At 37.8% G+C, this 25,431-nt stretch overlaps 4 protein-coding genes across 4 annotated transcripts in view; 2 read left to right on the top strand and 2 right to left on the bottom strand.

The window, feature by feature from the left end:
* Positions 1-949: 949 nt before the first annotated feature.
* On the bottom strand, positions 950-1,294 carry LOC122653243 (nicotinamidase 2-like). Its single transcript, XM_043847208.1, has one exon. The coding sequence runs from the start codon at positions 1,292-1,294 to the stop codon at positions 950-952; it is 345 nt and encodes a 114-aa protein (XP_043703143.1).
* A 613-nt stretch (positions 1,295-1,907) lies between these two features.
* LOC122649840 (respirasome Complex Assembly Factor 1-like) lies at positions 1,908-15,757 on the top strand. The gene is made up of 4 exons (XM_043843087.1): positions 1,908-2,244; positions 2,721-2,824; positions 15,095-15,224; positions 15,343-15,757. Exons 1-4 carry the CDS (start codon positions 2,134-2,136, stop codon positions 15,379-15,381), a joined length of 384 nt encoding a protein of 127 aa, XP_043699022.1. The 5' UTR covers positions 1,908-2,133; the 3' UTR covers positions 15,382-15,757.
* Positions 15,758-18,448: 2,691 nt separating this feature from the next.
* LOC122651369 lies at positions 18,449-24,935 on the bottom strand. The gene is made up of 7 exons (XM_043844737.1): positions 24,552-24,935; positions 24,061-24,123; positions 23,896-23,982; positions 23,292-23,529; positions 22,760-22,833; positions 22,545-22,643; positions 18,449-18,827 (listed from the first exon to the last, which is right to left on the bottom strand). Exons 1-7 carry the CDS (start codon positions 24,813-24,815, stop codon positions 18,735-18,737), a joined length of 918 nt encoding a protein of 305 aa, XP_043700672.1. The 5' UTR covers positions 24,816-24,935; the 3' UTR covers positions 18,449-18,734.
* Positions 22,645-25,431, top strand: part of LOC122651368 (oxysterol-binding protein-related protein 3A-like) — a 30,469-nt gene continuing 27,682 nt past the window's right edge. The window contains exon 1 of the mRNA XM_043844736.1: positions 22,645-22,649. The gene's annotated coding sequence lies outside the window, so the exon portion shown is untranslated. The remainder of the gene's footprint in view (positions 22,650-25,431) is intronic.

The following is a 25,431-nucleotide window of genomic DNA, read 5'->3' as shown; positions in this document are numbered from 1 at the left end:
CAATACTTGTACGGATAAACCCTAGGTGCAAAGAATATATCGATTCTGGGCCGACCCTGACCGATCAGATTCTGTAATCCGGATCCCGATTCCATTTTTTTATTTTGAGAAATTTTCGGCGACACCCCCTCTGATGGACCGTGGAATTAATGCCATCCCACTAAAGGCCAGTATATCAATTTTGACCCAAAAACTAACGAAAAAAGTCTTTAACGGTTAATTAGTGATGTCAGCATGTTAATTTTTTTTAAAGACAATTTTACCCTTATTATTTTTTTATTCATTTTCTTGCTTTCTTCTTCTCCTTCTGCTGTATATTCCGATGCAATACATTGCCTCGCCGCCGCCGGTACCCCCCTCCAGCCCTCCTTCTCTTGCTCCCCTGCAACCCCACCACCACCCTCTCCAGTCTCTCCCACCCCACCATGCTCTAAAGGATGTTAACTCAGAAAAACCCTAACCCTCTCAGAGCTCTTGGTGGTAGATCGCGGTTACAATGGCGGTGGATCGCGGAAGAAAGCAGAGCCACTGGAATTTCAGATGTGGGATTGATTTGCAACCACCGGTGAAACTGACACTTGACAGTTTAGTTTAATTCTTCGTCCTGCATCTTCCTCCACATTCATAACCAAGTAAAAACCCAAGAAAAAATACAACCACAAAATTAACACACAAAAAATAGAAAGAAAAAGAAGAAGATTTGCAGCAAAGATAGTAATGAAATAAACTAACAGAAAAAAGGGAAGACACATCGAGAGAAAAAGAGAGGGTGTAAAACATAGAAATTTGTAACTAAGAAGTATAAACACCTCTTTCACCTTAAATGCAGCACAGATTACAGTTCACAGATATGCTCAAATCTCTCTCTCTCTCTCTGCAACTCTCTTGGCCCAAGCCCTCAAAACCCCCCAAAGAGCCACGCCAAGACCTTATTTACCTCAATCACTCATCACTTTTTAGAGAAACCCTCCTTAAGCCTCTTACAATCAACCAAATAAGCAAACCCATAAGCCATATTCTTAAGCGTAGTCACATGCAACTCCCTTGCCAAAGTCGCCATCGCATCCATCGAAAAGAAAACCCTAAACCCTCTCACAAACGCCTCCCTCACCGTCGTTTCACAGCACAAATTCGTCATAACCCCTGTAATTATAACCTGCTTTATCCCTCTCTCCACCAAGTACTCCTCCAATCCAGTTCCTATGAAGGCACTGTAAGTGTTCTTTTCAAGAACTTTATCGTCAATTTTACGATTGACCTCCGGCATCAGCTCTATCTCGGGTGTTCCGTCCATGATCAAATTGTTGTTCCACCATTCTCCAAGCACTCCGTCATCGGAGGGGGACTTGTGGTTGTGGCACGTGAATATTATTGGGATCAAAAGGTTTCGGCAGAGATCGATTGCAAGCTCTGTTCTAACAAGCCAGGGGAAGAAGTGGGGGATGGTGGCGGTTGCCAAAGCCTATTCTCCGCTCAGTTGCAGGCTTGCAGCAGGTGGGCACAAGTGGGTCGGTTGAGAGAAAGAGACCAGGAGTGGCGGCGCAGGGAGGGAGATACACTTGCAGATTGATTGAATGGTTGTGATGCCTTCGATTTCATCGAACGGCCTAAAAGATGTTAGTAGATAAAGGGTAGTTTAGTCATTTGCATTTAATTCAGTTAACCCCGTTAGATTTTGGGCAAAAATTGATATATTGACCCTTAATGGGGTGGCATTAATTCCACGGTCTATCGGAGGGGGTGTCGCCGAAAATTTCCACTTTGTTTTTTATTGAGCCCGATTCCATGTTTTGAATCCTAATCAACTCAACTGGCCACTGAGAATTTTAGAAAGAAAGATATACTATCTTCCTTGAGTCTTCAGATCCACCAGCGAAGCGAAGCTAAGCATTGTCGTCTTAAGTGATGTTGTTACTGTTGTGTTTCGGTTGATCAAACAACGTTTAAAGTCGTTTCTTCGTTAATTATATTAATTCGTTTCGCTGGTCCAAAAGCCTAAGATGCTTTATTCTTTGTCACTCCTGCTGTTTATGGTGAGAAGGAAGAGCGATTGATCCAGAAAAAAATTAATCGAAACATCCATCTTCTTCGATTTCACTGCGATTTTTGTTGGTAATTTCCTTTATTTTCAGTATGAGAGAAGGAAAATCCGTTAAATTTAATATTCAGCAGCAGCAACAGAGTGGTCACATCTCTCAGTTTAAATTCGCCAAATTGTTAGATCCCGAAGCTTCGTGGGACAAGGTATGGTTTTTTTTTAAAGTTCTGTTTATATACAATGTTTTTATTTGAACTGTATTTCGGCTTTCTCTGAGTTGTGTGTTCTCTTCATGTCGAATTTACGCTATCCGGATTTCGATTTGATATTTTGGTGGAAGACTTCTATTTTCTTGTCCCAATTTCATAGGATGTGTAGTAGATGTTTCTCCCTCCAAAATTTATGCACTAAAACTTGTGTCTTTTTGTTTTCAATTCCGTTGATCTTGGTGCGTTAATAAAAGTGGAAGATTTTCATTAATTTCAAGTATTCCCCTAAATTCCTCATCTTTTTTCCCATTTTTAATCAATAAAAATGTTTTTATTTTTGGGCTTGTAAAATAGTCATCAATCCCATGTCTTTAAAATTTACTGTAGGACCGCCTACGAATTTAGCTACTACTATAGGCTGTCCCCAAGATGTTCTTATGTTAGTGAAGGCCAATGATTTTTTTTCCCTGCAGGATCAATTGGGCGATGTTTTACATTGGATTCGGCAAGTTGTTGCCCTTGTATGTGGGTTACTGTGGGGTGCTGTTCCTTTCATTGGAGCCATTTGGATTGTCGTGTAAGTTCAAATGCACAGACCTGCTTAGTAACACTGATATATTGATTATGGCTATATTCACGTTGTATATACTTGCCTTTGCCCGTAAAACTACATTCAGATTTTCTGTATTATTCAGAAAACTATATTCACTTGGTTTTTACAACATTTGTTAATGTGTATATGGTTCCCTTTCAAGTGTATTGTCAATCTCATAAAATTCTCCTATGAGTTTCTGATCGTGACAAAAATTGTGTTCTATCATACGTGAATTGGGCATTATAATGTGTCTATTATGTGGTAGTTTTCTTGAAAAAAATCTATTGTATTATGGAGAGGGAAGCCTTGGTGGAGCTTAGATTGTGAGTATTGAGACTATCACTTTTGTTACCAGGATTTCTGTTCCTGAATATCCTCTTATCGGTACTTAATCAAGAATGACTATCTATGATAGGTGGGAGGAGCCCAAGTCATAGGTTATTAGAACTCTTAAGATAAATCACGAGCTTCAAATGGATCATATTTATCTTCCACCTTAAGGTAGAATTTGTTGAAATGAACTTTGAAAGAAGGCTAGTTTATGTTAAAGATCTCGTTCAGGAACCTCACATGAAGAAACAGACTTTGGTATTGACACTAATAATAGGGTTCCTGCTTATTGTTTGGGTGGTTGAATATAGACCTTGTCTTGCAGATATGGAAAAGAAATCTTGGCACAATTAAATGACAAGGTTCTGTATTTTGATGGGCGGATGATGGTCTTGATGTGTCAAGCATCTTCCATCTGTACAATAGCTTTGATTTGGTTGGTTATACAGATTTATCCTTTTCCCTCATGTTCCTGGTTTATTCCCTTGAAATTCTCGGATCAGAAAAAATCTTTCGGAAAGGATGTAAAATATTATTTATTTGAAGAGAAGGAAAATATAAGGGAAACAAAATAAGCTAGAAAGGTCCCAAGGGGAAGGACCATTTATATTCGATCCTCTCTTTTGAATCATAGTTCGAGAACTCGTTTCGTTTCAGTATTTCGAGCCGACCGAAATATCCGAAATATTCGAAATTTTGGATATTTCGGTCGAAATATTGTATTTTTTCTGGTATGTTTCGATAGGTTATTTCGGTGGGTTTTAGGCCAAGTTAAGGCTTGAAACTTCATGGAAACCCTATTTTAGGCTATATAAACACATTTAAATGTTCAAATTGCAAAAATAGTTACCCAAAATGGTGTTTTGGATGTGCACCATTGATTGGCAACGTATGGTCGAACCCTAATGTATAACTTAGTTAATTACACAAATACACATACACATTGTACATTAAACAAGTAAATTGACTTGGAACTAAGTTGGAAACATAATGACTCATAAGTTAAGTCATAAATCATAATATTAAGTACATAAGACATCAAGTCAATAACAAGTTAACAAGTAACAACTTAAGAGTTAAGATTTAAGAAGATGATATCAATTATCAAACATTTCAAATCACAATATGTCAATATCCCCAATTGTCCCGTACAAGGCTATAAGCCAAGTAGTCAACTAGTCATCATTCATCTCAAATGTTTACAAATTTGCTAATAATAACTACTCCGCCGTCCAGGATCAACCCCACTCATGGTCCGCTGGAGCCGACGTGTATTGCTCTCCGACTGTAGGACAAATGCATGCCACGTCATAGTCTGGGAGAAGAAGCGAGTGTAGTCATCCATAGTGGCCATGTAAACTGCATCATCAACATGCTGAAGGTAACCTATCCTAGGATATAGGTCACCAAACTGTGAAGAAGTACTACCCACTGATCCACTATAATATGAGTCATATGACGGCTCTGGGAGCATGTACGGTTGTATGGCTGCGGCTGGTAGGTTGGGTAGCCAGTGTAGGAAAAGAAGTCATCCACAAAAGACGATCCACTATATCCCTGTGAGTGGGAGTCATACTCAAAATTGGGAATGGATAGAGAAGATATAGGCTGCTACCCCCAAGGGTATTGCCCAAAATGCCTTTCGCCATATGGATGTGAATGAGATGAACCATGCTTTGATGGACTGCTGTCTACATGAAAAGATGGGGCACGGAAATGCCCACTCGATCTACTGTCTCTATCGCCAATACTCAGTCCACCAACAGAGCCAGATAGGGCATCAATGTCCATAAGCTCAGCCTGCCTACTAGTACCACTACTACGACCACCAGGACGGGACTGGCCACGCTGCTTTCTCCAGTAGGTCGAGGTGGACGATGTGGGCCGTGTGGCTGGTGTGGGGTCGGTGGGGGCACGGATTACCTCTTGCTGCTCTTGTACCACAAACAGGACTCGAGTTCCCTCATATGCTTGACCACCATCACCATCATCATCACGTCCATCATTACCTTCATCATCACCTCCATCATCACCATCTCCACCAGGACCACCACCACCATCTCCACCAGATGACATAGACCAATCTTCATCCTCATCAACACCACCAGTAGGCTGGAACGGTATGGGTGACGCGTCCCGTGCGTGTACCTCACCCTCTACAGCCATAAAGTCATCCACATTAGCTTCTATGTGTTCAACTATCAAGGGGTCAGGTCTACCTCCAGGCTGATCTAACACTGGCTCACCTCTATCCCTCACCCAATCAACAATAGGATCTTCATCATCTAACTCCACCTGAAAAATGTCGGCGAGATCGATATTTTCCCTGATACCCTCTTGTCCCATGCGTATGTGCTGCATCTTCAACCTTAAATTATAATGCACATACACTAAGTCAGAGAGACGTTCAGAACCCAATCTATTTCTCCTCTTGGAGTGGATGAGAGAAAATGTACTCCAATTCCGTTCACAGCCAGATGCTGAACATATCTGGGAGAGAACCTTGATTGCTATTTTTCTTAAATTGTTTGCCGAACTCCCATACAACACCCACCATTCAGCTGCATTACAACAAAAGAAACATGTTACCTTCATTTCAAAAGAATAAGATATTGAATTGAGTAATGACTAATGAGTACCGGCATCACCGCGTGTCCGGCCTTGCTCTGCAACATCGGTTCCAAAACTTCCCAATGCATCCCTAAAAGTCTTCAACTATAATCATTTGGAAAATATTTAAAATTAGTAATGACTCATTACTATTTAGTATTGAATTGAGTAATTCCAAATGAATTATAACTTATAAGACTCACCTCATTGTTGCATATCGCCTGTAATTTACTATTCGGCTCCAACTTGGCAACTACTTCTTTGACTGCGTCAATAAGACTATTATTCAACCCAAGCCTATGACTGTATTGGTACTTGGGGTTCAAATAATATGCTGAAATTGACATTCATATTGACTAGTTAGTAATATATCCTTCAAATTAACTTTAAAAGATGTAATTGCATAAAAAACAAAGAGTGTGCACTCACCAGCCTTATGCAGTGGATGCATAAGTTGATTTTCCCAGCGCTCCTTGATAATTTTGAGAAAGTGTTTGCTACCTCGTGGATTTACATTGTAAACACCTTCATTCATCAAGTTTATGGCAGCATATAGATGTGGCATGGTTGGTCCCTTGAGAGCAGAATCAACTATATGCAAAACCTTGACCACTGGGTCCAGAAGTTGTACCACTTTATGCAACTTAGACCAAAAGTCATCTGATGAAATTGTAGCTTGTGCTTCCCTACCACCATGGGTATTGGACCCATTCCAGTTGAACTAGTCTTCAGAAGCAAACATTGTTCTTAGTCCAGACTTCTTAGTCTCTATACTCTTGAGTGCAATGTAGTTGGTGGTGAATCTAGTTATGTTTGGCCTCACTAAGTCACCCCCACACTTCTCCCTCAAGAGGTTTAGTGCAAACCCATGGTTGTAGACAAAGTTGGTAATTTGCCTTGCCTTTTCCACAACATGTTGTACCAATTTGATCTTTCCGATGTCCTTCAACATGAGGTCTATACAATGGGCAGCACATGGAGTCCAAAACAACCGGTACTTATTGTTTTGCATCAACCTCTCACCAGCACTCTTGTAGTTGCTTCCGATGTCCGTTACAATTTGGACAACGTTCCCCACTCCTACATCTTCTACCACTTCCTTCAGCAATTTGTAAATATACTTTGCATCCTTTTTCTCTTTTGATGCATCAACAGACTTCAGAAAGACTGTCCTCCCATCACAATACACCATAAAGTTGATGATGGACTTTCTTGTAGGACCAGTCCAACCATCACACATTATGGTCACCCCATAGTTCTCCCACAGCCCCCTTATTTCATTGATGTAGTCTTCAAGCTCTCTCTTCTGCTAGGGCAAATACACATTCATAATCTCATATGGGGTGGGCCCCTTATACCCTGGGCCAGTTTCAGCAATGGAATCTATCATAGTCTGATAAAAGGGGCCTTATGCTGTGTTTGTTGGGATGGTATGGTATAACATCAACTTAGCTATAGATTCCTTCACCATCCCCTTCAGATTTTTCCATGCTCCCTTGATTTTTGGTTGTTTGTTGCCTTTCTTTCTATAAATACCAAGTGCTTGGTAAAGTGCTGGGTCATCTTGTGGTGGTGGAGGCGGAGGGGAAGCTGCCCTCGTACTCTGTGATCTCCTTAAGGGATTAGGCAACCCACCTCCTCTACTTGTACCTGCTCCTCCACTACCACTAACACCAGCTCTAGAGGTACCAACTCCTCCACTACCACCTACTCTCTGTATCTCGACTCTCTCTTGATCCTCATGATAACTGGCTCTGCTCATCATCTGTGCTTGTCTCCAATCCCTAGCCTCTCGCTCAGTCTCTATATCATCAGGAACATAGACATCATCACTGTCATCATCATCATCATCACGATGGCTTGATTGGCCTCCCGCTGTACACCTCACTGCTTCCTCAAGATCTACTTTTGCCTTCTCCCTTTGAGCCTTCCGCTTACTCCCTCCCTTCATGTTATCAATGACAACCCTAGATACCTCCACAGGGACCATATGACATGCGACCACTTCAGGAGAATTCCCAGCTAAATGTTGTTTGAGTCTAGTGGCACCACCTCCCAAAAACTGCATATGACAATAGTTGCATTAGGATTTTCTTTTATCCCCATCAATTGGAGTGCCATGCAACCATGCAATGTCACCCCTAGTGTGCCTGGGTGTGCTCCCCTCCCCCCTGGGTCTGGGCCGGCTGCCTCTGCCCCTCTTGCTTCTGGCTCTGTCGTTTACCACGGTTTGCCATAATCGGACTAGTTTAGTGTTGCATGAATAAAAGACCATTCATTAATCACTTAAGCACATCAATTCTTTTAGTTTAAATGTTTAAGAATTAAGATTTAAGAGCACTAACACAACTATATAAGTATATAACTATTTAGTATTTTTCCTCTAACCCTCATAATTTTCTCATATTTAAAAATAATTTTTAAAAATATTTTTCAAATAAATATTGGCCTAGCACAACAAAATCGAAAAGATATGTAAATGGGCAGCAAATAAGAAGTATGTACAATTTACTTTTATATTTTTCAGTAATTTTAAAACAAAAACCTCATATTTTTTCTTATTTTTTGCTATTTTTTTGAAATTGTGAAATATTTTTTATAATTTCTGAAAATTAAAATAATTAATTATTGGCAGAAAAATATTTTTGACACCATGAGGCCATAGATCGACCAATGGTGTCTAACATATATTTAATTCATCACCATACAATATACATAACCCCTACTATTTTTTGATTTTTGTTGTAAATAAATCCAAATTTTGAAGTAGAAAAATAAATAAATAATATATATACCAAAAAAAATTTCGACACCGTGAAGTCGTAGATCGGCTTTCGGTGTCTAACATATATTTATTTCATCACAAACAAACATGTTGATCATGCATTTCCCTAAAAAAAATAAATTTTGAGAATATGGTTTTACCTGAAATAGTGGAAAGGCTTCACAGATGTGCTAAGAAGTTTGTTCTCCAAGTGATTCCGGAGTAGATGCGGCAAGGATTCAAGTGGGAAATGGAAGATTGAAGAAGAAATGAGCAAAAATCTTAAAAAACCAAGCAAAAGTGCCAAAGGAGGAAAAATGCTCTCTGTTTCTCAGTCTCGGTCAAAAATCTCGAAATATCTCGAAATCTCGAGAATTTCGATCGAAATTTTGTATTTTTTTTATTCAAGGGGCCATTTCGTTTCGAGAGGGTCGAAATCTCGATTGAGATTTCGCGAGATTTTGAACTATGTTTTGAATAACTTGAGTGTATTCTATTGATTTTCTTTTTATCCTGTAACCTTTATAAAGGATTGTCCCAATGGATTGTCCCTTAGTGACATTCCTTTGATTCTTTGTTAGTGTAGAATGTAGACTTCAGTGTTTAGCTTCCTTTAAGGTTCTATTTGAAAAAATTTGCATGGTTTGTTTCTGCCCCTAGTTTTCCTGAGGTAATAAGCTGCTTCCGAGTTTGTTCCAGATAGCATTAGGCAGACAATGGTTTTGAGCGTGGTGCTTGAAGAAAATGGGTTTTGAGCTCGAGTTTTGACATAGAGCAAAGGATGCATATTGGTTCTGGACTGTAATCTATTCTAGCCATTATGAAAGAGCTTATCTTTAATAGATGTTGCAGACTTGCAATCTTTTTACTGCTACAAGAGTATGCTTATTTCTTTTGGTAGTTTCATCTCATCATTTCTGCTAGTCAAGTTGATTGTACTGAGTTACAGTACCGGATGATGGAGATGTTTTTGTGGTAATTTTGAGTGAGCCCAGAGACTTTACGAGATATTAAGTGAATGGGCATCCATCCTATGCAATATTGGAGGAGGACATTTGCAAACCTTGAATGATGAAGTGGAATCTTGGACGGGAACAAAATATGGCTTGGCAAGGCCTGAGTTTGATTGAAAATGAGAACTCACGCTAAATGTGGTTTCAAAAAGTAAGAGTTGGAATTCTCTCCCTCCCTCCCCCTTAATAGTCCGAGATCTTCCAGATCTTGCCGAGATCTCGCCGAGATTCTCGGTTTTTGGATTTTCCGAGTCGAGATGGCCTACGAGTCCCAAAAGTATACTTTCTCGCCGAGATCTCGGTTTGACATAGGCAAATGCCCATCTAGGTCCTTTATATGAGTGTCACATCTCGAAATCTTGGTATACAGACACCTATCTATGCCAGGAACCAAGGCAGACAAGACAGACAGTTATTTATGCCTAATAAGTAAATGTTTTTGTATTTGTATTTCATTTACTTATGATATTAATCATAAATAAGCAAATACCCCCTATTTGAATCCAATAAAAATAGTTAAAAAATCAAATTCCAAAAGGAAAAAAAGTCAACCCCCTAGTTCAAGAACAAAAACTGGATTTTTGACGGTAGGTGCAATTTTCAACTTTCTAATGCTGGGGTTTTTCTCAAATCTAAAAATTTCATAAATCTTATTATGGTAAAACATTGCTAAAAACCAAAAGTGCGGTAAAATATTCATTTGTTTTGATGTCCAAAGAACTATTTTCATTCAGACCGATTTTGACAGCATTTGCACACACCGAATTAAGTTTGACCGGTACATAACTCTTTCAATATAAATCAGATTTTAGCAATCTTGGACTTGTTGGAAAGCTTTGTGTTGAAAGCTTTCCAACAAGTCCAAGATTGCTTAAATCTGATTTACATTGAAGGAGCTATGTACCAGTCAAACTTAATTCGATGTCTTGTAACACTTTCAAAATCGCTCCGAATGAAAATAATTTTTTGGACATCAAAACAAATGAATATTTTATCGCACTTTTGGTTTTTAGCAATGTTTTATCATAATAAGATTTATGGAATTTTTAGATTTGAAAAAACCCAGCATTAGAAAGTTGAAAATTGCACCTATTGCCGAATATCTAGTTTTTGTTCTTGAACTGGGGGGCTGACTTTTTTCCTTTTGGAATTTTATTTTTTAACTATTTTTATTGGATTCAAATGGGAAGATATTTGCTTATTTATGAATAATATCTTAAGTAAATGAAATACAAATACAAAAGCATTTACTTAAATGATATTAGGCATAAATAAGTCTGTCTGTCCTGCTTTCTAGCATAAGTAAGTGTCTGTCCTGCTTTCCCACTAACTGAAACTCCTATTTGGACTTTGTTTTTGCAAAATCTGATAGTGCCATTGTGTTTAAATGGCCTAAAATAGACTGAATACCAACTTTCAGACCCAAAAGGGGTCTAAAACCCACCGAGATGGCTCCGAGACCCGAGTTTTCGAACCTTGCCCCTTATAGCGAGGGAAGCATGGGAAGGACTCACAGTTGCACTAGGGTTGGGAGTCCCACTCCCAGTAGGAGTCTCAGTAGAATTATAGTCCAAGTAGGGATGCTTATAAACCATATTCAAACAACAACTCCTAGTCCAAACTGGATTTGATTTGAGGAATCCTAGTCCTAATAGGATCATGAAATCCTAATCCAAGTAGGACTTTGAATGATGAATTAAAATCAAATTAGAAATCCAATAGTGTCTCCCAATCCAAATCTGATTAGACTAACCTAACAAGGAAGTAACCAAATTTGAATAGCAGAAAACAACTTACTGAATTGTGGAATGAAAGAACAAAACTGAATTTTGAAGAAAAACTGCAATCTCAGTATTACCATATGCTTAGGAATAGAAAACAATAAAATCCAGATTTATAGAATTGATAATTCAAAACTGAACAAAGGTATCAATTTGAAAATAAGTTTACTGCTGGAAACTATGAAGCTGAAAGCAAGAACAGAATAATAGAAAAGAAGAAAATATGATTAGGAATCCACCTAAACTCTGAAGATAATCCACTTTTCCACTATGGAATCCACCCTAGAACTGTTGGAAGCCCATCCAAGCACATCATGAATCTACAAGGTAGAGGAAAGCAAAACCTCATTGCCAAAAAACTGAAACTTGTATGCATGAATGGCTTGATATATATAATGTAACAAAACAGGGATCTGGTAACATTACCTGCAAAGTAAAAGAGAGAGGAGAGAGAGAGAGAGAGAGAAGAAAGAGCTAAATCCACAATAGGTTCAACATAACTATCGTTGTCTGCCAATGAACAGTAAAACTAAAGAAGACCAAACATATCACAATAGGGACACTCCCCTATTGTGAGTAAACACAGTACATATCTCAACTATATATATATATATAAAACTCAATCCTAACATGACTACAAAAACCTAAACCATCTACTAGTCAAACTTGCTACTTTATAAGGTAAATTTCATATTCATAACTCCCACCCACATTATAAGCCCGTTAAGGTGATCAAATACAATGAAAATTTCTTGGACTAAAAGTTCAACACATATGTAACCCAACCCAAGGCTTATTCTTTCTCTCTCTCTTTGTGTGTGTGGGTGAGAGACTACCCTATCTTCTTCTTCTCTTCTTTGATTTCTTGTTTTTCATTTTATTGTTGGACCTGAAGTTTGTGATCCTCTTGTGGACTGGTCTACATTATTTGGTATCGGAGGCATGGAGGGACGGCATATGAAATCAACGGTTGTTGAATTCTACTTCCCATTGAAGGATGATCGTGCAAGTCTGATTCAACATCTCTACCAAACTCGTGGACGAGTGTTTTTTGTTTTTTTTTCTTTCCAAGCAGGGGGGGGGGGGAATTGATACAGAATAGTCATCTAAAAGACTTTTTTTTTATCGGAAATAAGCTTTGGGTTGGGTTATGTAGGTGTTGGGCCTTTGATCCCATGGGTTTTCTTTGTAATGGACCATTTTAATGGTTCTAAAATATGGGTAAAAAGTAGGAAAACGGGATTTACTTCATTAATTTGGTTAGTCATGTTTTGAGTCAATTTCTTTCATTATTTTAGTTTCCTACTCATTTTTAAGTTATCTTATTAATTAAGGATTGGGTTAGGCCTTTCTTTTTTAGTGTTTGAGTCTGTTTTTGAGTCTTCTGTATAAGTTTGTAAGGGGCTGCAGCCTTGTACACTAATTTGAATTAGCGAGATTGAAGGAGGGGGGGGGGACTATGTTTCCCTCAGTGAGAGAGTATGGTGAGATGCCATTGTTGAGAGACCTGACTCTGTGAGAGACTACCCTATTTTCATTTTATTGTTCTGAAATTTCCTGCAAATTTGAGATTCAATCAAAGTATTTACTGTTGCTGGACCTGAAGTTTGCGATCCTCTTGTGGACTGGTTATCACTTGTAACTTGTCTACAACACACGCAAGCACACACACACACACACCCCTTGTAAATCTAGTGGCTTTTCTATTTTTAGTTGTAATGTATTAATCTTTCATTAGAAATCCATTATACATTTATACCCTTCAGGTTTTCTTATTAGAGTTGATGAGGGTTGCTGGTATCAGGATTCTTTCGGTGAATACATTTGGGAAAGTTTGTTTATCTTTTACGCATCTATCCGGATGCGAACTCTCTTCTACATTTCAATAAATCAGTCTATTTTGCTCAACTAACTAGAGTAAAAGATATTATAATCATGGTTGTTGAAAGTCAAAACCATCTTGGGATTGCTTTTGTTAGATTTAATCCTTTACCGCATAGGAAATAAAAATTATGAGGTTATGATGTACTAAAGCTTTTTCCCCTTTTTGGTCCGTTTTCAGAATCTTTTGGACAATTCTTCTTGTCATGTTCATTTCTTAAACTCCTTTGCCATTTCCAATAGAAGGATATAATTGCATGTTGGGTCTTATTCAATTGTTTTGCACCTTCCTGGCTTTCTCTTTATACCCTTTAGAAGCTTCTTCGCCCTCTGTTTAATCTGATATTTATAGCAAAAGGTATTACCAATTAGAGGCATCTGAACTGAAGTCATGGTGAGAAAGTGTATCCTGAAGAACATGTTTGTTGGGATTTTATCCAGGGACTATTATTTCCTCTTGGAAAATGATCGACTCACCCACATGTTATTCAACTGATCCATTTCTTGAGCAGAAAAAATGTATAGGGGAACTTTGATAATTACATAAATATCGTAAACACTTATTCTTGCCATGTGATACAATCAGGTGAGCTAGTTAGCTCAGCCGCAGGTGACCGAATCACTGTCCTTTCCTGTTCAAGAGAGTTTGAATATACTACATGTTATAAGAATCACACTCATAAGAAGCGTGCTTGAAACCTATGAATATGCCACATGCTATTGCCCAAGAGTCTGGTTTGGTGGTAAATTAGTAGTAAAACTGTGAAGGTACTTTTAAGGGGAATAAATGCTGGAAAAGGGACAAGAAATTCCACCTGGTTGATTGGAAGTGGGTGTGCAAGCCTAAAAGTTGTTAGGCCCTGGTTTAGAAACTTTTGGAATATGAACATGGCATTACTTGGGAGTTGCTGTGGCACTTGAAGAAAGATTAAATTCCTCTTTGAAGGAAAAATATCAACGTAAGCATGGGCAAGTAATGGACGATAAGATCCAAAATAGTGAAGTCTACTTATGCTACTAAGGGGATAATGATTGTCCAAGAACAACTTTTGAGGACGATCTTTGAGGTGGGCAATGTTGAAAGAATTAAAATGTGGATAGCTGTTGGGGACAGTAGTGAAACTGTGACCTATGCATCAGACTTCATCCTTTGCTACTAAGTAAGAACCAGTTCATAGGTACCCTTTTTCAATTGAGGGAGGTGAAGTTTACTTAGGGTCCCAATTTCAATAGGAATTTAAGTGAGAGTTGGAGGAATGATGTATCCTTTTTTCCCCAAGCACTTGAATAGGCTGAGTGAGATGACTTGGAAGGATTTGTGAAGTTGGAGAGGGTTATGAGGGTAATGTTGTATGCTCTCACTGATAGATTATTCTTTGGATCACTTGGGGGAAAGGATAGTGCTTAGCCAATAAATTTGTTACATGTGAATCACTGGAGGAGATGATTGACTGTTTATTTATGAAATTTTGTAACAGCTATAGATGTATCGGTGTGTGTCTATATATATATTACTTTTTTTTTAAAAAAATTTTTGGGGGGGGGGGGAGATGCATGGTTCTTATTCTCTCTTCCTTGTTAGAGGTGGCTTGAATGATGCATCTTAAGGCTGTGACATGCTTCTAACTCCTATGGTACTGTCTCCCCCACCAACCCCCTCCCCCCAAAAGAAAAAAAAGGAGAAAAGTAAAATAAAATTTCTGTCAGATGACATGCAAAGCACATGAAACTATATCTGATTATCTATGTTGCTCCCTTTGTATTATTGCGCAACTCAAGCGATGATGCTTTGTTGATCTCCCTTGGACACACATTTTTCGCTATTCTTATGTATTTTAGCTAAGAAACTAACAATTCTTATTCTTGTTCACAGATTTCTGGTGCTATCCTCGGGAATTATTTATGGGTATTATTCCATAATACTAAAAATTGATGAGGAAGATTTTGGAGGTCATGGAGCCCTCCTTCAGGATGGACTTTTCGCATCATTAACTCTCTTTCTAGTACGTATGGTCATTTGTATGATATTTTTTTGTTCCAGATATCAAATTTTTTTATGTATGAAAGTATTAGTACAACAGTACCGATTTAACAACTTTTGTTTTTGGGTCAACCATGCAGCTTGTGTGGATCCTAATATACAGCTTAGCACATTTCTGACTAGCAGTTTCTGCTGATGGGGCAAATGCTTACCTACTGGATTTTCCTTTCTCATTGTCCTCCATTTTCATTTTGGACAATTTGCTCAATTCAGTGAGCCACAATTGGTTACGCCCACAGAAGAAAAGAATTTAAGGTTTTACCCAACAGATTTTTCACCCCTTTCGCATAATTAATGATGTTTTCATTCAATTGCCATGTTATGGCACCTAGCTGGCATAGATGCAGGAAGCAATGTAATTGTGCAGTTTGTACCTGAACCAATTATGGTGACAGAGGGTACAGGAGCCATGGAATTGTAGGATGGTGAGTTTCATTGATTTTTTCTTTGTAGCCTACTTTAATTTAAATCGTAAGTTTGTTTCTTTCATTCACACAAAATTAGGCTCAGATTTTCTTATTATCAGATGTTTCATGTCTAATAATATTGGTAGTGAAAGTGTTCTTTGGCAAGCTTGCCAACACCTTTGATGCTGGAATGAAACAAAAAGGCCTCATTACTGGATGCAAGGTTTTTGATTTTCTTCTTGGCTTTAAACTTCTTTGTTAACAACCTACCGAACCATCCTTGTGCTGTGACCACACATTCTGTATAGTAATATGATTTCGCAGTACATTACACATTATTCTACCCTATTTGTCCATTGATGAAAGACGATTATACCAACTTAACTAGGAATTTCTGATTCACAACCAACTATAGTCTAGTTTTCAGAATATATATATATATATATATATAAAAGGAAAATTCAATTGTTACACGGCTCGCCCTCAGTGTGCCATATGGACAAATGATGTGGTTATTGCTGCTATGCCAACTATTGGATGGAGAGGACATGGGCTGAATTAGCCATGTATCAATTTTGTAAATTCATTGTATATCTTTTTTCTGTCTTTGGTAAAAATTCCCCATGCCTCGTGTTGAAGAAATCATCCTTATTAGTGAACTTTGCATGTTCATGAATTGCAATTTGACAGTCCAGTCTTTCCTATGAAAGATTGCCAGACTTTTGTTTTGGCCAATTTCAAGCCAAAAATAAAAAAATAAAAATCTGCTTAGTGCACTTAGGTTACAAAAATAGAAAACCTTTTTTTTTTGGGGTTAAAACCAATTTATTCAGAAAAGCGAGATATACTCCTAAGATTTGGCTGAAAATGCTCAGATAAACAGGGATCGAAAATAGGCTAGGATGTCCTTCTCGCAGCGGATAAGGCCCTCCTTGCAAAAGCATCTGCTATAGTATTAGTAGTTATAGGAATAAACTGAAAAATACAGGACTTAAAAATAGAAAACTTCTATTATCACATAATGGGGGTTCATAGTATTTTTGTAGGGGCAAGGGGGTCGTTGGTCGACACGATCATGATGAAGGGGTGGCATTTTGGATACAAATTCATGAGTTTAGAGCATTTTATATATTTTGTACTATAGGAAGGAATAATGGTTTTATCTACATTGTCTATTGCTCCAGACAGATTCACTTTATTGTATTGTTGTTCGGTGAATATTTCTCCATTTTGTAATTTATAGCATGTTACAATATTTTGAGGTATAAAAAAGTTCAAACTTTGAATTATGTTTTAATCATAAATGCCTGTTTTTTTTTTGGGTAGAAATAAATGCCTATTTTTACTTGGCAGAAGCCTGAAGATGTGGTGGGCATGGGACCATTGTTAAGAAAAACGCGTTTAAAGCTTCGTTTCTGTTTTTTGTCGTCTTAAACACGTTTTGCCGTATGGTTCAAATTAATGGAAAAAAAAAACTCGTACTTTTGTCATACGCATTCACGTTTGTTTGAAGTTAAAAAAATGCCACATGTATCTTACATAAAGGCTCAACAAAAATGGCTTATTAAGAAATGAAGTTCCAATTCAAATTGGACTCCATGTCACAAAAATTTATTTATTTTTTTTGATGAAAAAAATAATTTAAGAAAAAAGATAACAAGAGGGAAAAAAAAAATTCTAAAGTAGATCATGTGTATAGAGTATATATTGATAAAGGAGCATAAGAGTATAAGACTCCTACTTTCATCTAACACATGTCCTAATTAAAATATGGGAAAAAGAACACTTACTCGTTGCATGGTTCTTCTACTTAGACATAGGACCTAAATTTACTGTTTAGCTCCCAGTGAAATTAAAAATCTCATTCAAGTATATCCCCCATGCACGTACTCTAATAGGCCCCTGCTCTGGTATAAACATTGCACGACCAAACAACCACCTCTTGTCCTTAAAATATAATCATATTGAATCAATTGCTTATACAGAAACTGTTCCTATGCAAAACTACAATCCCTTTCATTTCATGTGTATCTTTTATTATTATTATTATTATTATTAAATTTATAATTTGTTGTGAAATATATATGCATCAGTGTTGGATGTTATAAGTGTTTTAAATATTAAATGTAGGTAATCAGGTAATAATTCATTAATTCATATGAGTATATATATATATATATATTGGAGGGGGTGTCCCTTTTCTTGAAATCCACAATAAATTTGATATCTTACTAATCCAAACCATTCTCTAGTCCATAAATTCCATATTGACAAGCTACCAGGAAGACGGTTAACATTTTGAATTGGACCAACAGTGTAAGATGATTAAGCTCATGTATACTGGCAGGTCCTCGAGAGAATCTGCCACCAGCGATCCAAATACTGGCTGTCTGTGAACGGCTAAGCAAAGGATTTAGAATTTCTACAAAATATAAAAAAATATTCATCCGATATCTGATAACTAGTGAAATGAAGGAAAATGAAATTAATTTAGAAAAGAAAATCAAAACTTGTGTACTCGACTGTCTAATGAGCTCAAAATCTCACCAACTATGGTGATCAAAATTTTCAAATAAATTTCTTAGGCCTATCATATTTTCCTGTTCAAATCCAAGTAATTTGGTAGCAAAGTGAAATAATATTTTATTCCAATATTTTAGTAAGATTTTGATTTAGTGACACGATCATTACTAGTGAATATTAGAAAAAAAAAAATCATTTTATTTTGGTTTTAGTTTCACTTCCCTTGGTTTTGCTTTAGTTGCAACCGCACGGAGCATGAGTGAAAATTTTCATGTGATAGTATCCCCTCCTGGGCAGAAATAGATGCAGTAAAAATTCGACAATTAAACTGGCCAGGATGCTATTAATCTGAGGTCGGAAAATCATCCCATACAATCTTCAATGACGGAACTCTCAGTTTGATTCTGATGTGATATGTCACTGCCCAAGGCAGTTACAAGTTCTCCTCATTACACTTAGTTGAACAAGAAGAAAGAATGAAATTACTGTACATAAGCTAAGAGACCAGACAAGCCAAGATAATAATGGAAACACCACCTCTTCTACATCCATCTTTGATGACAGTTTGCGCCCCTACCTGGGACCAGGTAAATGCGACCATAGACCCAACGTCCACTTGGTCTTGAAATGGATTTCTGTACAAGAACCAACTTGCAGAATGAGGCAACCAAAAATATAAAGGCTAATGGGGTAAAATAAGAAGAGCAATAATAGTGCATAACCTGTTGGATTAGTAAAGTATTGAGATATCAGATTTAAACAGTCTTGCCAGTTCAGATAGATCCCACATCACAGCTTTTGAATTCCAACTTGAAGAATACTGGAATACTAATGCAAACCCGGGCCACAGAGGTTCTCATGCAGAACAGTAATTTAGATTTGAGGAGGGCTTTTCTGGGGTTTAAATTGAAATGGGAATGAAATAGACTTAAAGTTCAAGAAGCGAGATCTTTTTTTAATATTTAAATATCAGGGGCTTATAAGCAAATAAGAAGAATATGCTTCTTCCTCCTCACAACTTCATTGAAATGGCGGACTACCAGATCACATCTTGAGTGACATACCTCACTCGTATGGTCTTTGATTGACCTGAAACTTTAGGAGAGGATCAATAACCCACAATCCTATGGATTCCACACAATAATCCCTTGATTCAGCAAGGTGAGAAATACAAAAATTCTCAAAATGGACTTGGCGGACTGGGGAGGACGAGATCTGAAGAATTAGACTCTAAACCGAAAGTAACTTGCAATCAAACTCTCTCTCTCTCTCTTCTACGTAACCTACCCAAAGCAAATATAAGAAAATAAAAGACAGACTACCTAAACTACTACCAGCCTTATTAGACCAAAAACCTGGGTTGGGCCTATTTCGTCTAGGTTTGGGCTTCCAAACCTGGTCATGCTGGTCCAACCAGTCGAGTGCTACAGCATCACTAAGGCATACTTACCCCCGCCTCCTGAAAATTCCGCAACCTATTTGATTCCGAAGAGCAAGAATCACCATATTAGATTTCTCACACATGGTTCAAAATGTCGCGATATATCGCCGAAATTTTGGTATATTTCGGTAATTTCCACACTACCGAGACGAAATGGTCTTCCAAAATGAAAAATGTTCAAATTTCGGTATATTTCATTAAACAATGTGTATTTAACTATTTATACATCAGCGTCCGACCGTATACTGTCAATCAAGGGTGCAAACCCAAAACACCACTTTGAGTTCATTTTTTTTGCAAGATGAAGGTTTAAATGTGTTTATTTAGTTTAAATAAGGGTATACATGAAGTATCAGGCCTTAATATGGCCAAAAACCCACCGAGATGGAGTGCCGAAATATGGCAGAAAAAATACCATATTTCAACGAAATTTCGGTATATTTCGGAAATCTCGACTAGCCCGCAATGGCGAGACGAGATGAGATTTTAAACCTTGTTCTCACACGATCTGCCCATCATTAGAAAAAAGAAAAAAAAAAAAAAAAAAAAAAAAAAAAAAAAAAAAAACATCATGAGAAATGCTTCATCTTCTATTTTGATACAGTGACTTTTCAACACCTTGATTCAAGGAGCAAAATCAGAATGTTACACTACCATCCTTTCCAAAGTCTCAACTACGAAAAAAATGAGGAAACCTAATGTAAGACGAGAACCTGAATAGGTCTAATTCCAGGTAGGATCAAAAAAGAAAATCTCCCAAGAACAAGAAAGAGAGCAATGGAAATAAAAAACATACGAGGGAACAAGAGAACAATGGGAAGTAAGAATAAGGGAAACAAGAGAACAATGGGAAGTAAGAATAAGGGAAACAAGAGGATAATGGAAACTCGAATGAGGGAACAATTTCCTTAGTTGAAGTAACAAATAAAAAAACACCACAAATTTGTAACTTGTTGAAGCAGCAATGATCTTGCGTAACAATCTTCAAGAAATCGATGTGACAATCAGACTCAGTTAAAAGAAATCCCAGCAGCTTGTAGCACTCTTAAACTCCTTTAGGATTTGGAATCAAGAACCGATGGAAGGGGGTGGGGGAAGGGAATGGCTATCTCAGCCTGGGCATCTCACCCAACCTATCTTAGGATTTTTGGAAAGACTAAAGCCAATATTCATTAATCAAATTCGTGTACAATACTGACCACCCTTACAAACTTATATAGAAAACTCAAAAATAGATTTAGACACTAAAAAGGAAAGGCCTAACCCTATCCTCAAGTAATAAGGTAACCTAAATTGACTAAGAAAGTGAAACAATAAAGAAAACAGACTCAAAATAGGACTCTAACTAAACTAAGGAAGTAAATTCCGTTTTCCTACTTTCTACCCATATTTTAGGCCCATTAAATTGGCCAATTACAAAATAAACCCATGGGATCAAAAGCCCAACACCTACATAATCCAACCAAAGCATATTTTCAATAAAATAAGCCCTCTAAGTGACTTATTGACATCAAAACCCCAATTGACCACTTATCTTCCAAGTCTTAATCAAAGACTTGGGAGTAGTTCCTTGGATGAATCCAAAATTGTCTGGCACATAGTGAACTGCCAACACTTTCTTTTGCACTAAATATATAAGAGAACTTCAAAGAAGATGCCAAACTCAAGAACAGCATTGGTTGGGGGGGGGGGGAGAATGATCAGGAAAAGGATGTCCTTACCCAATTACCTAACAGTACTTGCTGGCAGGAAAAGAAAATCTGGTCAGATATAAAATTGCTTGTGTATTCCACAAGTTAACAGTTCATATGCATGGCTAAGCTAGCTGCAGTCGGCTAGCAGACAGCAAGTGGAATGCACAGAAAATAGTGTAGTTAAAGGTGAAGCTGCACCAAGTCGTCTGCTATGCTAATTCACAAACCAGGGACACTCACTAATTTGATAATTTCCTAAGCACGGCCGTGAAATTTTCAGTGACTAGTAAACTCTCTAGGTTTAGGATTCAATCCAATCCTGACCCTCGAGAGAAATAGGCAAATAATGCTTGAGTCCATGATTGTCTAAGTAAACAGCTAATAAAACTGAGCGAAAATGTTGTACACGCAGCCAGCCCTGAATTCCCTCTCACATTCTCTCTCCTCCATCCTCACTGCCCCCTATTTTACAAACCGTGCACTCAAGTCCCCTCCCCCCGGTTGGCTGTGCTTCCTAACCGCAGCCTACACTAGCAGCATGGCGATCCCCTCGAACATGGCTCTAGGAATCTTTGACTCTAATGACTGAATGAGTTGAGTATACACTCATGACCATTCGACCAATGAACTGCACTTGATAGTTGATACAATCAATGAATCCAAATAGTACCCATTATAAATTCCAAAAATTCAAAGTCCAATATCACCATCAACGTCATTCATTACCTCCCATCAGCAACAATAAACTTGATATCACTAACTCACCACAGTTGAGATCCCAAACTATTAAAAAAGTGCTTCATACATTTCAAACTCTTCCTCCTTAATCCTTCATACTATGTTTATTTAGGGGGTCAAAACTATGTCAAATTTCTAAAAACTCTTCAGCCCTTGGGATTGGATGTGGAGGGGAGAGATAGAGATATACAGAGAAAAATGAGAGAAACCTAGTCTATTACTGAGGTCCTCCACTGGATGATATTGGGAACTAATTTCCTAAAGCATAGATTTCTCAATGACACTGCAGCTAAAACAATCCATGGCTCCACCCCTATGTTTTAAATTCTTAAGGTTAAAAAATATCACTTATGAAGTACGTTGTTTTCTTGATTGACAGTTATTTTTCTAAAAGGGCCATCTATCTTACACACGAGTTGCTGAAGAATAAATTTAAACATTCATAATCAAGTGCAAGAAATAAGAGTACATTCTGTTACCTCGACTTTGGTGCGGAATTCTAGAGTGCACTGACATACGTGACAATCTGCTCTATGGGGAACTTGATTGAATTGATCTGCCCTCACAAATGCATAAACCTGAGAGTAAAAGCACTCCGAAGTTCAGTCCAAATGATTGAGATTGTTTTCATCAAAATTCATTCAAAAAATTGTAAATAATAATGTTATAGAGCCTGTAATTCATCAAAACCAACCTCCTCCGTGCAGTTTGGGCACGGTCCCTTTAATGCCACCAAGTTGTTTCTCCACAGGCCTTGAAGTGCTCTGACTGTCAAGAGTGATTCCCCAGTAAGTGGTACCAGTCAGATTGTACAAATAACCAATTGTCCTCCCCCCTCCCCCCCCTTGTTAGACCATTCTTGCATGAGGGAAAAAAACAGCTTGACACAGTCAACAAAAAGAGTAAAATGCCCTGCTTGACTAATTATTCATATACCACAAAACTTCATGAACATTTTACATAAATTTTTTTTTTTTTAATTCGACTTCTAATTTCTGTAATAGTTTCATAATCTACCAATAGGACCCAAGTAAACAAAAGAAATTTACTCCATGGTTGATGTCCCTCTTCAAATGAGTCTACGTCACTAATCATATATAAACAAAGTAGAATATTTCCAGCTAATATTTATCATACCTACTCAAGGTTGAAAAAAAAAATACGAAAAGAAAAGAAACTGAATTAAGTGTAATTACAAACAAGGCAATTGAATTGAAAAATATTACCAGAAGCTGATGCAATAGGATAACCTATCAGGGACCCCAAAGCCATTAAGAGGATGCCATTCACCATGGAAAGAAATTCTAATGTAGATGACGAGCTACTTGATAAAAACTTTGAGGTGAATGCATCCTGATAAGCCCGACCAACAGTGTAGATGGTAGGCACCAGAAAAGCTAAGCCACCAAATGCAAGTATAAGGGTCCAAACGCTAGCTAATGCCAAAACCTGAGAGTGATCTTCCTGCCCTACACCCAAATCAATCAATCTTCAAGTCGAGTAAACAAAGAAACTTCTACGCATTAACTCAAATAAATTAAACATGTAATGGCTGAGGCAGAACTAAAATCATATGACAGATGACATTGTCCTTTTGAGCTGTAACTAAGATAACTGTGACTGGGAAAAAGTGACAAAAAGGTTTAACTTGGACACAGAGAAGGAAGAGAGAGAGTGAGAGATATGACAATTTGTACATATGTACCAAAGCCACAAGAAGACTTCAGTAATAAAATGAAACACGAGGAATGATGAGTTGATGCTCCCAAACGAATATGAGGAGGCAGGCTCCATCCAACAATTACAAAACATAATTGAGAAGAGGATTACCTCAGCATCTGCATATGTTGATTGCCGCCTAAGACTGCAACGGGGATACTTCACAACAGATTTTGAGCCATACCAGCGCAATTTCAGCTGTTCCGATGTAATTTTCCACGAATGAATAAAGAGACCATTTATATTAAGTATAATCGGAATGGGATGTATTGTTACCTCTACTTTATCAAACATGTCATCAACAATCAAAGGCTTCCCGCTGTAATAAGCATCTCGTGCCTATAGAAAAAAAGAAGAATCAATTTACTGCAAATTTCTAACTTGATTAGCCAATTTAGAATTAAACAAAATAATCAAGTACAAAGCCGGGGCACACGAGTGACTTGGGGGCATAATAGCATTTCAAGTTGAATAAACAAATTAAAAACTCTTTCAAAATTGTGGGGGAAGGGGGTCGTGATCACATCAAAATTGCAAGAAATTTGTTCCTTTTTTCTTAGTTAACGATATCTTCCAGTTATAATGCTCGTAAGAACAGAAACGAATATGTGGGACGCAGCAGAATAAAATAGCAGAGGACCAAGCAGGATCACCAAACAAAACAAACTCTCCAGAGCTACACTTGCTGCTGAAAAAAAAAAACCCTAGATCAAGTCTTTAGCTCTATTGACAATTATAGCTACCAAGTGGTGATTAATAAAGCACACCTGACGGTACAGAGCTTCTAAGGTTTCCTTACTGGCGGTCTCGATAGGTCCAACAAAGATGCATGAAGGTCCCTCAGCAAGGGCAAGATTTGAACAAGAACTCCGACTACTACAAGCGAAGACGCCATTACTTTTCGTTGCAATTCGAAGCGGCATGAGAGAAGCACCAATTCTGTGGAGCAAAGGACCAACACCGTTGATTCTAGGGACTTCAACAGGCGTCGATCCAGTCATGGGAGGAGGAAAAGTGCTCGTGCCGGCCATGAACCAAACTGCTGTGGTCGCCGTATTGGCAGCGATGTCGCAACTACTACTGCACCATCAATCATGAGGTTGAAGTCTTGACAGTTAAAACTCAGCCACAGAAAGTTTCGTTGTTAATAGAGTAGTGACGATGACGACCATGATCATTTTGACGAAGATAACCAGTGGAAATGTTGTGATTTGTTTTCTTCTCCAGGCTCTTGCTGCAAATATCTTACTCCATAAATTATGCTTAACCCCCTTTAATTTCTGACAATTAGATATGGCCCCTTAACTGATAACATCACTCACCGTCTCAACATAAAAAAAAAGGGAGAAAAAAATAACACTAGGCTCTGTGATGCATTTCTGAATGCGAAATCGCCCCAAAATGCATACCAAACACACCTTAAATCATTTGATTTTTTTTTTTTGTTTTTTTTGGTAAAGAAATTATTTGATTGGTACGTCAAGAAATGTTGCAATAATGGGTTCGGAGCAAAAATAAAAATCAGACTTGGATCACCCCCCTGCGAGTTTGGATTGGATCTGCTACTCACATGGGAACAGATCTAAACCCTCCATGGGGTGTGGGACCCATTACCTATGGAGGGGTCAAATCTATCCGCACTTGTCC

Source organism: Telopea speciosissima, chromosome 2 (genome assembly GCF_018873765.1).
Source record: "Telopea speciosissima isolate NSW1024214 ecotype Mountain lineage chromosome 2, Tspe_v1, whole genome shotgun sequence".
NCBI lineage: Eukaryota > Viridiplantae > Streptophyta > Magnoliopsida > Proteales > Proteaceae > Telopea > Telopea speciosissima.
The sequence above is the reverse complement of the archived record's forward strand: the minus strand, read 5'-3'. Positions and strand labels throughout refer to the sequence as shown.

Coding starts and splice junctions, on each gene's coding strand:
- LOC122651369 (XM_043844737.1), bottom strand. CDS start 24,815: ATGGCCGGCACGAGCACTTTTCCTCCTCCCATGACTGGATCGACGCCT. Junction 24,124..24,551: donor TAGAAGCTCTGTACCGTCAG/GTGTGCTTTATT, acceptor TTTTTTCTATAG/GCACGAGATGCTTATTACAG. Junction 22,834..23,291: donor TCCTATTGCATCAGCTTCTG/GTAATATTTTTC, acceptor CACTCTTGACAG/TCAGAGCACTTCAAGGCCTG.
- LOC122653243 (XM_043847208.1), bottom strand. CDS start 1,294: ATGGACGGAACACCCGAGATAGAGCTGATGCCGGAGGTCAATCGTAAA.
- LOC122649840 (XM_043843087.1), top strand. CDS start 2,134: ATGAGAGAAGGAAAATCCGTTAAATTTAATATTCAGCAGCAGCAACAG. Junction 2,245..2,720: donor CCGAAGCTTCGTGGGACAAG/GTATGGTTTTTT, acceptor TTTTCCCTGCAG/GATCAATTGGGCGATGTTTT. Junction 2,825..15,094: donor GGAGCCATTTGGATTGTCGT/GTAAGTTCAAAT, acceptor TCTTGTTCACAG/ATTTCTGGTGCTATCCTCGG.